Here is a 13324-nt window from a genome sequence, read left to right on the forward strand (position 1 = left end):
TGCGGCATTGCGTCTCTGCCCTTCCCCAGGTTCCTTCCCACAATCTCCAGGACTTTCCCCAACCTGGAGCTGGCAACCCTAGGGAGGGCTGGGTTGGGAAAGGCCTGTGAGTCTGGGGGTGGAGGATTCGGGGCTTGTACGATGCTCCGGAGTGCGCCCACCAAGGCAGCCGGCTGGGCTCCAAAGAGTTAACCGAATAGAGAGACCCGCCGCTTAGACAGGCCCGGAAATGTGGAAAAAAACAAGCCAGGGGGTGGGAGAGAAAGAGGTTTTCTTCTTCCCCCTCCTGCTCCTGCCTCCAAACCGGGAGCATCATTGCTGGCTGGCTGCATTTTCCCCAGGGAGCTTTTTTGGGGGAGCTGTCCAAAGAAGTCTGTCCCTGCAGCTCTCAAAGGTGAGTTAAAGGAAGGGGGATCTGTCTTCTTTTGGGGCAAGGGAACAAAACCCAGAAAAGGAGCAGGGGGATTAGGCAGGCGGGAGTCCCCCAGACTCCTCCACGCTGCTAGGAAAACCCCAGTGTGAGCCCCCCGAAAGACCTTCCCCCGCTATGCTTAAGACTCCTCTTAAGAATTATTTACTAGGATGCTTATTATGATTCTATTACGGATTTGTAGGCTGCCCTCCCAAGCTCAAGGGGATGAACAACATAAAATATAAGAACATTTTTTTTTAAAAATCAGCCGGGATACGACATTTTTGCATGCTCAGATGCTTTAGAAACACCCCCAAGAGAGAATGTCCAGGGGAAAAAAATACTCAGAACAGATTCAGGTGGCCTGAAGCAATAGAACCGGGGAGGGGGGGCAAACTGTGGCCCTCCAGATGTCCGTGGACTACAATTACCATGATCTCCTGCCGGCAGACTCTTCCATCTTGAGCTGTGAGGTAGGGCCCTCCCCAAGTCTGCTTTTGGAGAAGAGGGTCTAATTACACAGTATGCTGGCGTTGGCCAAACTATGGTTCTCCAGATGTCCATGGACTGCAACGACCATGAGCCCCTGCCAGCATGCTGGCAGGGGCTCATGGTCGTTGTATTCCATGGACATCTGGAGAGCCACACTTTGTCCTTGCTGCAATAGGCCAAGGTTGGAGTCCAGTTGTACCCTGAGGCCCAACACAACTATGGGGGTAAAGGGACGTACAAAATCATGGATAGCGACTGGCCACCCCAGGTATAAACTTCAAATTACCTGATGGAGCATCCGAGTAACTCATTTTGAACGTGTTGGATCAAGGCCTGGAGGCGGTCAACTATTTCACACCAAGAACATCCCTCAAGAGACAGCCAAGCAATGAGCTAGTTTTTTTGTCGCATCGAGATGTCCTCTGACAGCCCGGGAGAAACGTAGGATCAGACGAATATTGGGGAGACCTGGCTTTGAACCCCTGCTTCCCCATGAAAGCTTGCTATATGGTGTTGGGCCAGGTGTACGCACAGGTGTGCTCTTACACCCACTAGTGTGGTGTAGCCGGAAAGAGCAGCGGCTTCTAATCTGGAGAGCCAGGTCTGATTCCCCGTGCTTCTTCCCCGTGCAGCCAGCTAGATGGCTTTGGGTCAGTCACAGTTCTCTCAGAGCTCTCTCCGCCCCACTAACCTCACCATGCTGGAGGGGGTTTTGTATTGGCAAGTGAGAAGTGGCTCGTAATCTGACAGCAATAAAGGGAGGAGGAGGATTGGTGGGAACAGTTCTCTCAGGGCTCTCTCAGCCCCACCTACCTCACAAGGTGGCTGTTGAGGAGTCTTCCAGATTAGAGTCTGCTGCTTTTAACTACTACACCGTGCTGGAGTGGGTTTTGTATGGGTGGGTGAGAGGGAGCTCTGAATCTGACCCCGATAATGGGAGGAGGACGTTCGGTGGGAACAAAAAAGCAGCTTTCTCTGAGCTCTCACACTTTCTCAGCACCACAATTCCTTGATGATGTCTGAATTACCCCCACAATGAACTAACTCAGGTTTTCCCTCTTCTCTAAAAGGTCTACTCATCTCATTGCGTTTTGTTCTGTGGGAAAAAGCCGCCCCGGGAAAATGTCTTGGGTTTTGCCCAGCCTCCTGCTGAGAGAGACCCCGTCACCTTGCGGAATCGCTGTGCTGTGCTGACGGCAGAATCCGGAAGTGAGGCCGGCTCCCTCGTTTTCGTGGCACGGCGAAGGAGAACGGGAACCGTTTCGTACCGACAAGAGAAAACCGGCCAGTCGGACGTTTCTCAGGGACGTAGCCAAAGCCGTGGGCCGGCAAACGACATGGCGGCCGAATTGGGGGAGCCGTCGGCCCTGGGTCTCCGGTTCCTGGACTCCGGCCTGCAGGCTGAGGCCAATGTGGGCGAGGCGGCCCTTTTGAAAATGGGCTGGGAGAGAGCCGGGGGAGCCCCTCGCGTGGTCCCGGCCGGGGGTCCCTTTGAGCCGTGCCTCAGGTGGGGCTCCCCCCAGGTGGTCAAAAAGGAGCCGGGAGAGGGGCTGGTGTTGCCACGGTGGGAAGGCCAGTGGCAGGAGTTCCTCAGGACGGTCCAGGTCCCTCAGTCGGGGTTCGGCTACAACGCGCAGCTTGCAGAGGCGACGCCGTGGGGCGACACGAGGACCTCCCTGGGCCTTCTGGAGGGGCTCGCCGTCCCCAGCCCCCAGTGGCTGACCGAAGAAGGGGTGAGCAGGCCCCTGCTTGGAATGAACGGAGGGGCCCCCTGGGCTGGCGGGGAGCAGGACGCCGTGGAGGAGAGGGGACCCGGGCAAGCGAAAAAGGTCAAGGGGGAGGAAGCCCTGGGCTCTGAGGGACGGCGCCGGAACTTCAGGCAGTTCCGCTACCCGGAAGCCAAAGGGCCGCGGGAAGTCTACGGCCACCTCTGGGATCTTTGCCGCCGGTGGCTGCGGCCGGAGCAGTGCACCAAGGAGCAGATCCTGGACCTGGTGATCCTGGAGCAGTTTCTGGCCATCCTGCCCCCGGAGATCCAGCGCTGGGTGAAGGATCGGGGCTCCGAGAGCTGCTCGCAGGCGGTGGCCCTGGCCGAGGACTTCCTCCTGAGGCAGCAAATGACCAAGGGGCAGGAGCAGCAGGTGAGAGGGTTTCGTTGGGAGTCCGACTACAGGCCCTGGTTGAAATCCCACTGCTGCCACCAGTTTGTGAGGCGGACGTAGCGGGCCTTTCTCTCGAACTCAGGGGATTAATTACATAAGCTACCTTACAGGGACAACTGCTCTGAGTGGGTATTAAGCCATGAGACCAGCTCCGCCTCCAAGCCCTTACCAGAAATATTAAGTGGAGCAGATGAGGGAAGTTTCAGGTGCTGATTTTGCTTTCAAATTTTTTGGGGCCCCACTGTCCCCCAAGCCATTGATAGGGGATGTGAGGATAGGGTTGCCAACTCCAGATAGTGAAACGCCTAGAGAAAGGGGGATGGAGGCTGCGGAGTACAGGAACTTCAGAGGGTTATATGGTCATAGAGTCCCCCCTGCAAAGCAGCCCTTTTCTCCAGGGGAGCTGACCTCTACAGTCTGGGGATGAGCTGGAATTCCAGGGGATCCCCAGGTCTCGCCTAGAGGCTGGCATCCATACCATGTATATTTATTACTGCTCTTGTTATGAATATTGTTACCAGGGGGCTGAATATATTAATAATGCAAACATGCCACACTGCATGGGGGAAACAATATTTCTTTCCTTCTGGGAGTCAAGAAGCCTAACTTGTAATCTGGCAAGCCGGGTTCGATTCCCCGCTCCTCCTCCACATGCAGGCAACTGGGTGCCCTTGGGCTCGCCACAGCACTGATAAAGCTGTTCTGACCGAGCAGGAATATCAGGGCTCTCTCAGCCTCACCTCCCTCACAGGGTGATTTGTGGGGAGAGGAAAGGGAAGGCGACTGTTAAGCCACTTTGAGCCTCCTTCAGGTAGAGAAAAGCGGCCTATAAGTACCAACTCTTCTTCTTCAGTAATATCAGGGCTCCCTAAGCCTCACCTCCCTCACAGGGTGTCTGTTGTGGGGAGAGGAAAGGGAAGGCAACTGTAAGCCACTTTGAGATCTTCAGGTAGAGAAAAGTGGCCTATAAGTACCAACTCTTCTTCTTCAGTAATATCAGGGCTCTCTCAGCCTCACCCATCTCACAGGGTGTCTGTTGTGGGGAGAGGAAAGGGAAGGCGATTGTAAGCCGCTTTGAGACTCCTTCAGGTAGAGAAAAGTGGCCTATAAGTACCAACTCTTCTTCTTCAGTAATCTCAGGGCTCTCTCAGCCTCCCCTCCCTCACAGGGTGTCTGTTGTGGGGAGAGGAAAGGGAAGGCGAATGTAAGCCGCTTTGAGACTCCTTCGGGTAGAGAAAAGTGGCATATAAGAACCAACTCCTCCTCCTCCTCCTTCTAATATGTCTGCGGCTGGCTTTAGGTGTCTGGGAAGCTGTTCCAGGACTGGGCTGCGAATTTCCCCCTGGAAGAAGGAATTTCTTCAGAAACCTCAAGAACGCAAACCTGCCGGGAGGTCAAGCGAGAGGGAGGCGGAGAAGGCCGTGCCCTTGGTAAGAAACTGCTTGATCCAAAATAGATTTGGGGTTTTCTTGTCTGTTTTTTGTAGGCTTATCTTTCTCATAGAACTCAGGGTTCACACACGGTTTTTCAGGCTACCGAGGGTATCCCAAGTTGACAGAGTCACTGACTTGGTCAGGCTAAAAACAGCCTCCCCAGATGCTAGGGATTCTGGGAAATGTAGTTTCCAAAAGCACCTGTGCCAGTGTTAAGAAGGCTGGAAACGTTTCCGAAGGCGCCTGCTGCTAGGGATGGGTTTGTGAGCAGGTTCATTGAGCCGAAGAGCATTTTTCTGCCCCGAGAGCAGGAAGGGGTCAGAGAGGCCATCTAGTCCCACCCCCGCTCAATGCAGGATCAGCCTCAGGCATCCGGGAGAAGTATCTGTTCAGTCACCTGTCTATCGACCTTCCTTCTTGATTCCAGCAGGTGAAGTCTGGCCGATCGGAAACGCGGAAGAGCAAAGGCAGATAGAAGAGATCAAGCACTGCATGCTGGAAGGGAACAACGGACATCCAGAGGACCGTGCCTGGCAGGAGGGAGAGGAGGCCGGCAAGCGAAGAAACACATCCGCCGCTTGCCACCCAGGTGACAACGCCATGACTCACCCCTCCGTCCCGCAGAGAACCTGCAACGGGAGCCGAAGGAGTAAGTGCCCCGTTTGCGGGAAGGTCTTCGGAAAAGACACGGAGCTCTACAGACACCAGAGAATCCACCTAGGGGAGAAGGCCTACCCCTGCTCGGACTGCGGGAAAACCTTCCCCCTGATCTCACAGCTCTGCAGCCACAAGAGGACCCACGCGAGAGACAAGCCCTACAAGTGTTCGGAGTGCCCCAAAAGCTTCTCCAGCCGATGGAACCTCGTCAACCACCAGAAAATGCACACCGGCGAGAGGATGTACAAGTGCCCCGACTGCGGGAAATGCTTCTGCCGCGGCGAGCACCTCCTACGGCACCAGAGGACCCACACGGGGGAGAAAACGTACAAGTGCCCCGACTGCGGGAAAAGTTTCCTCCGGGGCGAGCATCTTCTCCGCCACCAGCGGACCCACACGGGAGAGAAGCCGTACGAATGCCTGGACTGCGGGAGGAGCTTCGGCCTGAGCCACCACCTGATCAGCCACCAGCGGATCCACACGGGAGAGAAGCCGTACCAGTGCCCCGAGTGCGGGAAGCGCTTCAACCGGAGCACCAACCTCAACAGCCACAAGAAAACCCACACGAGGGAGAAGCCGCACAAGTGCGTCAACTGCGGCCTGGGCTTCACGCGCAACACGAACCTTATGAAGCACATGATCCGGGAGGTCACGCAGCAGGGGAACTGCACCAACAAGACGGCCCCGGGTGTGCCCACCTTGAGCTCTTAGGAGGAAGGGGGTGGGGAGATGGAGAAAGGGGAATTGTAAATTTGCGGTTGGCCTGATCGCCTAGGGCGAGCCGGATTAGCCTGCTGGCGATTAAGCCGGGAACTTTTTTTTCTAAAAGGGAAGACATTTTGTTTGTTAAGGCCGTTTGGTAGGCTAGCGATGATGAACCTAGGCAGCGTGTGGGCAAGCAAGAGGACTGGGGTGGAAAAGGAGGACGCTTTCCAAAGAGAAACTTTGCCCCACACGAAGCACCTCAGAGGGGCCTAGGGAACAAGAAGGCTGAGAGCCTTGCTCTGGTTAGGCTTAATGAAGTCATCACAAAGGCAGTTCGGATCGACTGCCCAGCGGTACCAGGTCCTCAAGCTGGCTTGGTCATTGGCCAGACCACACCCTCAGCAGAATTGTTCTTTTTCAATAAAGGTTGTAGCTGGATCAGCCACTGACCCGGGAGCAAACTGACAGGGCGGGAAGATTAAGGGTGGGGGGAGTCTTTTGGCAAACTGTTTGGGGATGAGAAGTGCCATTATGTCCCAGCCGAATTACGGGGCCTCTGCAGGCTTTTCAAGGCAGGAGATGATGAAAGGAGGTGGTCCACCATCTCCTACCTTGGCGTGGCAACCCTGGATTTCCTCGGTGGTCTCCAATTTACGTACTAATCAGGGCCCACCTTGCTTAACTTCTGAGATCTGGGACGCCCACGTGAGAAGAAGCAAATATTGTGGGTCTCATAATACTCAGCTTAGGGCTGATCCTGCGTTGAGGAGGGGGTTGGACTAGATGGCCTGTATGGCCCCTTCCAACTCTATGGATCAAATCAAATCAAATTTATTTGATACAGCACTGTGGCCAGATAAAACTCTATGGATCTATGATTCTATGTGAAATTCTCCACTGGAACACAGGCGGGCGCTAGGCAAGAATGGGAGCAGAGCTGGGAAAACCAGAGTGAAGCCTGCTGTGTCTTCCACCATATTCTCCGATCAGGCCTTGGGTCTGTCTGAGGCAGTCAGAAGGGCTCATTCTGAACGTCTCAGACTCCCCCCCCCCCCACACACACACCTCCTGGCAGATCTGCAAAAACCAGCTTTAAAGTTTGTGTAATTGGGCTCAATCCTTATGAGCGAACTTTCCTTTGAATGAGAATTTTCACGGTAGGAAAAAAAGTGTGTGTTTGTGTGTGTGAATGTGTGTGAGCAAGCGAGCGAGAGAGAGAACCAACCAGAAAATCAACCCAGGAACCAGAAAGTTGAGCAAACATTTTTTTTAAAAAAAGACAACCATTTCTTACATTGTGAGCATAATTATAAGATTATAGATGGCACAGGGGGACCTCAGAGGAAGGCAGTATTGAAATAAACAAACATACAAACAAACAAACAAGACAACACAGATACCCTTGCAAACTCAAATCCATGTGTGCAGCTACAGGAGAAAGTTGGATGTCCAAGTCCGGAGAGTCACAATAATGGTTAGAGTCGAAATGCATTGGACCTTTCTGGTTATTATATGTGTGTAGCCATTACTGGCGTTTGGTGCTTGTGAGTTTTCCGGGTTGTGTGGCTGTGGGCCGTGCGTTTTCGTCCCGGATGTTTTCGTCAGCATCCTGATATGGCTGGCGTCTTCAGAGGTAGGACACGGCAACCTGGGAACCCCTCCAGAAGAGGCCCACCGGATCAGACCGATACTCCATTATAATTGATCTTGAGACGAAGGAGATGAGTCCTGCGTTGCATGAGGGGCAGGAAAGTGCCATAAAGTCATGGAGACCACCCCCCCCTGGGGCAGGGGTGGCCCGTCTGTGGCTCTCCTGGTATCCATGGACTACAATTCCCATGAGCCTCTGCCAGCACAAGCTAGCAGGGGCTCATGGGAATTGTAGTCCCACATCCGGAGAGCCACAATTGAAGCACAATTGAAGGGAAGAGGCATTCAGAAGTGCTTTGCCATTGCCTGCCTCCACATCACAGCCTTTGTCTCCCTTGAAGGCCTCCCATCCAAATACTATCCACGGCCAACCCTGCTAAGCAGGCCGAGATTGGAGGAGATTGCGCTAGGCCGGCCTATCCAGGTCAGGGCTCTACATTTCCCCTCCTTTAGAAAGGCACCCATGCCCTCTTCCAAGATGGCCACGGCCGCCGGCGTCCCTGGAACAAGCGCCGGCTTCGCTGCCCTTTCCCAAGATGGCTGCACCGGAGGCGTCCGTATAAACGAGAGACGCGCCGTACCCTTTTCCAGGATGGCCGCGTTAGGCGGGTCGCCGAAACAAAATGGCTGCTGTGCCCTTTCCTAAGATGGCTGCGCTGCGGACCTTGCCAGTACTTCCGTCCTGCTCCTGCTCGAGGAGCGCGGCGGATGCAGGAACAGCAGCGGAAACGGAGGTTTGGAGATGCAGAAAAGAGACCGTCCCGTGCACACGTTACGATTTTCACGTGAACACGCAGGAGCGCGACCAGCACCTTTATCACGGATGGACACAGTGAAAAATCGACAGTCTGCTCCCTCCTATGAGCATAATTGGTAGTCAAAGCAGGTTTGCATCAGTGTTAACGTGTGAAAGAGGCAGAAGACTAGCAGAAGAGCCCTGCTGGAGCAGACCCACAGTGCATCTGGTCCAGCATCCTGCCTCCCAGGGTGGCCAAGCAGTACAAAACTTCAATCCACTAGCACCTTCCAGCAAAAATTCGTTCTGGGCTAGTTTCAAAGTGGCCACCGGACTCCTACTTGGTTCAGTTGCTGGTTCACCTACACCAGGGGTAGTCAAACTGCGGCCCTCCAGATGTCCATGGACTACAATTCCCATGAGCCCCTGGCAGGGGCTCATGGGAATTGTAGTCCATGGACATCTGGAGGGCCACAGTTTGACTACCCTTGACCTACACAGTCGCTCACCTGCATCTCGCTTACTGGCCAACCTGTTCCTCTGGAGCAGGGGTAGTCAAACTGCGGCCCTCCAGATGTCCATGGACTACAATTCCCATGAGCCCCTGCCAGCAAATGCTGGCAGGGGCTCCCGGGAAACTGTAGTCCATGGACATCTGGAGGGCCGCAGTTTGACTACCCCTGCTCTGGAGGGTCAACAACAGGGCTTAGAGGTTGAGGTCTTTCCCTGATGTTGCATCCTGGCTCTGGGATTCAGAGGTTTAGTGCCCCTGAATGAGGAGGTTCCCCTCAGCCGTAAGAACATAAGAAGAGTTCTGCTGGGTTAGACCTATGGTCCATCTGGTCCAGCATCTTGTCTCACACAGTGACCAGCCAGCTCCTCTGGAAGGCCAACAACAAGGCAGAGAGGCCAAGGCCAATGTTGGCCTCCTGGCTCTGGGATTCAGAGGTTTAGTGCTTCAGAATGGGGAGATTCCCCTTAGCCGCCACGGCTGGTAGCCATTGATAGATTTCTCCTCCATGAAGCTATCTCATCAGAAAGCAGTTTACTCCTGTGGCCCTCCTGACATCCTCTGGCAGCAAATGTCACTTTTTAACTCCTTCCTCCTGTTTTTTAATCCCTTTAATCGGCAGCCTTGAAGTTCTGGTATTTTGGCAGAGGGAAAAAACTTTCTCTTCATCTACTCTTTCCGCCCCATGCATAATTTTACAAATCTGTCATATTTCTCCTCCCCCCTCCCCCCCCGATCCAGGTGGGTTTCTGTGTTGGTATGAAGCAGCCGAACGACATTTGAGGCCGGTGGCACCTTGAAAACCGGCAAACTTTTATTCAAAATGGAAGCTTTCTTCAGACACAAGAACACCAAAGCTTCTGCCTTGAATAAAACTTGATTTGCGGGACTCAAACTTTCTGTTTGGGTTCTGCTCGGACATGTCAATAGACCCCTCATGCTGGTGTCGGTGGTGGGCATCAGACCGTCCTTCCCAAATTCATCCACAAGGGAATTGCTCTTGGACGGGCACATTTTTTACCCTCTGTTGATAACGATTACAGTACGAAGGAACAGTGATTAGTCTCCCTACAAAGGAATAGGCTTTGTTGGATTGCTGCTATTGAATCTTTAGGATGCTTTGGGCTGATCCTGCGTTGAGCAGGGGGTTGGACTAGATGTCCTGTATGGCCCCTTTCAAACTCTGTTATTCTGTTATTCTGTTCCCATGGGGTATGCAGTGTACCTAATGTCTCCGCTTGCCCACTGAAGCACCTCCTGGGTGAACCTGGGTCACTTTGATCAGCCTAGGCCAGAATACCTGCTGATTCTGATTCAGAGGAGGTAAAATATATACTTTTGGGGAGGTAAACTATTTTTATTAAATTATCTCCATTCTACAAAACACTATATGTACAGCCGATCTCTCAAAAAATATATATAAGTCTTTTATGTACAAATCTTTCAGGTAACTACAGTTTACAAATGATACAATTCAACATTAGCAACTTCGAAAATTATAAATTACAAGATTCAAAGTTATACCAGCCACAAAACAACACTCCAACGGTTAATTTTTTTTCCAGCAATAAATTATAGCTACTGTCCCCCACCTCCTTATGTGATGGGCATTTCGCAACCCTCCCGCCACAGAGACCTTCTGCACCAAACTTGTACCAGTTTTCATTCTTTGTCATATGCATACATGCTTTTTAACCGGTATATTATATTCTCCACTGTCCTGTCTCCCGTCCCTGTTTTCATGCCTTTCATTTGTTGAAATCTAAGAAGCGTAAGGTGTAACACTAAAGGTAAAGGTATCCCCTGTGCAAGCACCGAGTCATGTCTGACCCTTGGGGTGACGCCCTCTAGCGTTTTCATGGCAGACTCAATACGGGGTGGTTTGCCAGTGCCTTCCCCAGTCATGACCGTTTACCCCCCAGCAAGCTGGGTGCTCATTTTACCGACCTCGGAAGGATGGAAGGCTGAGTCAACCTTGAGCCGGCTGCTGGGATCGAACTCCCAGCCTCATGGGCAAAGTTTTCAGACGGCTGCCTTACCACTCTGCGCCACAAGAGGCTCATAACACTACCACCAGGTTTATGATCCGTGCGGTGGTCCGTGGCAGACTCCTAGCCCTTTTCCTAGTCTGTAGGCCTACTCTATTCAACCTCAGATATGCAGATGATACCACTCTAATGGCAGAAAGTGAAGAGGAACTAAAGAGCCTGTTGATGCGGGTGAAGGAGGAGAGTGCAAAAGTTGGCTTGAAACTCAACATCAAGAAAACAAAGATCATGGCATCCGGCCCTCTCAATTCCTGGCAAATAGATGGGGAAGAAATGGAGATAGTGACAGATTTTATTTTCCTGGGCTCCAAGATCACTACAGATGGGGACTGCAGCAAAGAAATTAAAAGACGCTTGCTCCTGGGGAGGAAAGCTATGGCAAATCTAGAGAGCATCCTAAAAAGCAGAGACATCACCCTGCCAACAAAAGTGCGTTTAGTCAAGGCTATGGTATTCCCAGTTGCAATGTATGGCTGCGAAAGTTGGACCATAAGGAAGGCCGAGCGTCAAAGAATTGAGGCTTTTGAACTCTGGTGCTGGAGAAGACTCTTGCGAGTCCCTTGGACTGCAAGGCGAACAAACCGGTCAGTCCTAGAGGAGATCAACCCTGACTGCTCTTTAGAAGGCCAGATCCTGAAGACGAAACTCAAATACTTTGGCCACCTCATGCGGAGGAAGGAGTCCCTAGAGAAAAGCCTAATGCTGGGAGCGATCGAGGGCAAAAGAAGAAGGGGACGACAGAGAATGAGGTGGCTGGATGGAGTCACTGAAGCAGTAGGTGCAAACTTAAATGGACTCCGGGGAATGGTAGAGGACAGGAAGGCCTGGAGGATCATTGTCCATGGGGTCGCGATGGGTCGGACACGACTTCGCACATAACAACAATAACAGGCCTACTCTAACTTGCTGCACCCTTTTCTCATGTTCCCTCAGAAGAACTGATTTTAGCAAGGTGCTGCTCTTTTCTTTCTTTGTCTTGTACAGGCCTTGTTTTCCCTTGGTCTAGGTTCTGTGGTTCTATTCCCAAATGGCCATCTCCCAGTCTTGGCGTCCCATTTCTGGCCAGCGAAGGATCTTTCCCACTTTCTTCCATACTTCCTTGGATGTGTCGCCTTTAACGGGAAAATGCTGGATGGTCTCTTCCTCACTCCCTTTAACGCCAGAAGCGTCGCGATCCTGGCCTCTGGCAAAGGGGAGAAGAGGCTTGAGGGAAGCTAGACTTGTCAAAATGTTGGGGATTGTTTCCTATTAGATCCGTAGTTAGTAAGAATAACTAAGTGTTGTGTTTCGAGGCTCCTTTGGGTCTTCAAGAAGAAGAAGAAGAAGAAGAAGAAGAAGAAGAAGAAGAAGAAGAAGAAGAAGAAGAAGAAGAAGAAGAAGAAGAAGAAGAGCTGGTTCTTATATGCCGCTTTTCTCTACCCAAAGGAGTCTCAAAACAAAACACCTCTTCCTAACTACGGCTCTAATAGGTCAGATTCAAATGAGTAGCCGTGTTGGTCTGAAGCAGCACAACAAAATCAGAGTCCAGGGGCACCTTTAAGACCGACAAAATATTTAATCGTGAGCTTTCGAGTGCAAGCACAAGGGTGCTTGCACTCGAAAGCTCACGCCTTGATTAAATCTTTTGTCGGTCTTAAAGGTGTCCCTGGGACTCTGGTTTTACGGATCTAATAGGAAACAATCCCCCCCATTCTGACCATCCTAGCTGCCCTCAAGCCCCTTCTCTCCGGCCTGCCCCTCTCAAGCCACCTGTCATCCTTCCACAGACCCCCCCTCCTGCCTGCATCCCCCCCCCCACACAAAGCTAGCCTAGACAAGGCAGTGTGAGAAATCCCTTTTCATTGACAGCTCCATAGGGATGCAGCCCCTGGGATTCCTAGAGAGGCCTCTGTTGTGGGGGGGTGGGAAAGAAAATCCAGCTGGTGGGGGGCTGAAAAGAGCGACGGCCACTTCCTGTTCCTTCCTCCCCCCCTCCCCTCCCCTCCTGTCTGGGAGATCCTGCCTCTCCCCCCCCCCTTTCCACCCATTGCTTGTGCAATCCGGGCTTTGTGCCTGGGCGGGCGGAAAGGGCTGCAGATCGGCGGGATCGCCTGCAACCTCCAGGTGGGGCAACCTCCAGGTGGGATCGGGACCCGGGCCGTGGGTTGGGGGCGGGTTAATTCTGAAATCTGCATTGCTTTGCCAGGCTAAAATCTGCAGGCGAGACAAAAGGGAGAGGGGGAGGCAGAGCCATGTTGAACAATGCACCGGGGTGGGGAGATCCAAGGGAACTGCCATTTGCAGGCCCAGGACGAGATCTCTCCCCCCCCCCGCTCCAGATCCCCCCCCCAGGACTTTGCTTGGCTCCCGATGCCCAACAGGTGAAGCTTGCCCCGTGCAGCCGGATCCCGTCCCCCCTCCCGCCTTCCCCGGGGTTTTTTTTGGCTTCCGAAAGGACAGCGGGTCTCCGGCGCCTTGCACGCATAAGCCCCAAATGCATTTCAAAAGCAGGACCCCCCTTCCCCAACAGCAGGGGTAG

The 13324-nt window shown here is 52.9% G+C and overlaps 1 protein-coding gene across 1 annotated transcript in view; it reads left to right on the plus strand.

Annotated features, from left to right (window-relative positions):
• Window positions 1-214: 214 nt before the first annotated feature.
• The window catches only part of LOC143833874 (uncharacterized), a 29784-nt gene continuing 16674 nt past the window's right edge, over window positions 215-13324 (plus strand). Inside the window, exons 1-6 of the mRNA XM_077330099.1 lie at window positions 215-394; window positions 1975-3045; window positions 4367-4496; window positions 4927-5859; window positions 8159-8343; window positions 12809-12909. Of these exons, the coding sequence (XP_077186214.1) occupies window positions 230-394; window positions 1975-3045; window positions 4367-4496; window positions 4927-5859; window positions 8159-8343; window positions 12809-12909 (2585 nt within the window). The 5' untranslated portion in view covers window positions 215-229. The remainder of the gene's footprint in view (window positions 395-1974; window positions 3046-4366; window positions 4497-4926; window positions 5860-8158; window positions 8344-12808; window positions 12910-13324) is intronic.

This window comes from Paroedura picta, chromosome 3, assembly GCF_049243985.1.
Source record: "Paroedura picta isolate Pp20150507F chromosome 3, Ppicta_v3.0, whole genome shotgun sequence".
NCBI classification, from domain to species: Eukaryota; Metazoa; Chordata; class Lepidosauria; order Squamata; family Gekkonidae; genus Paroedura; species Paroedura picta.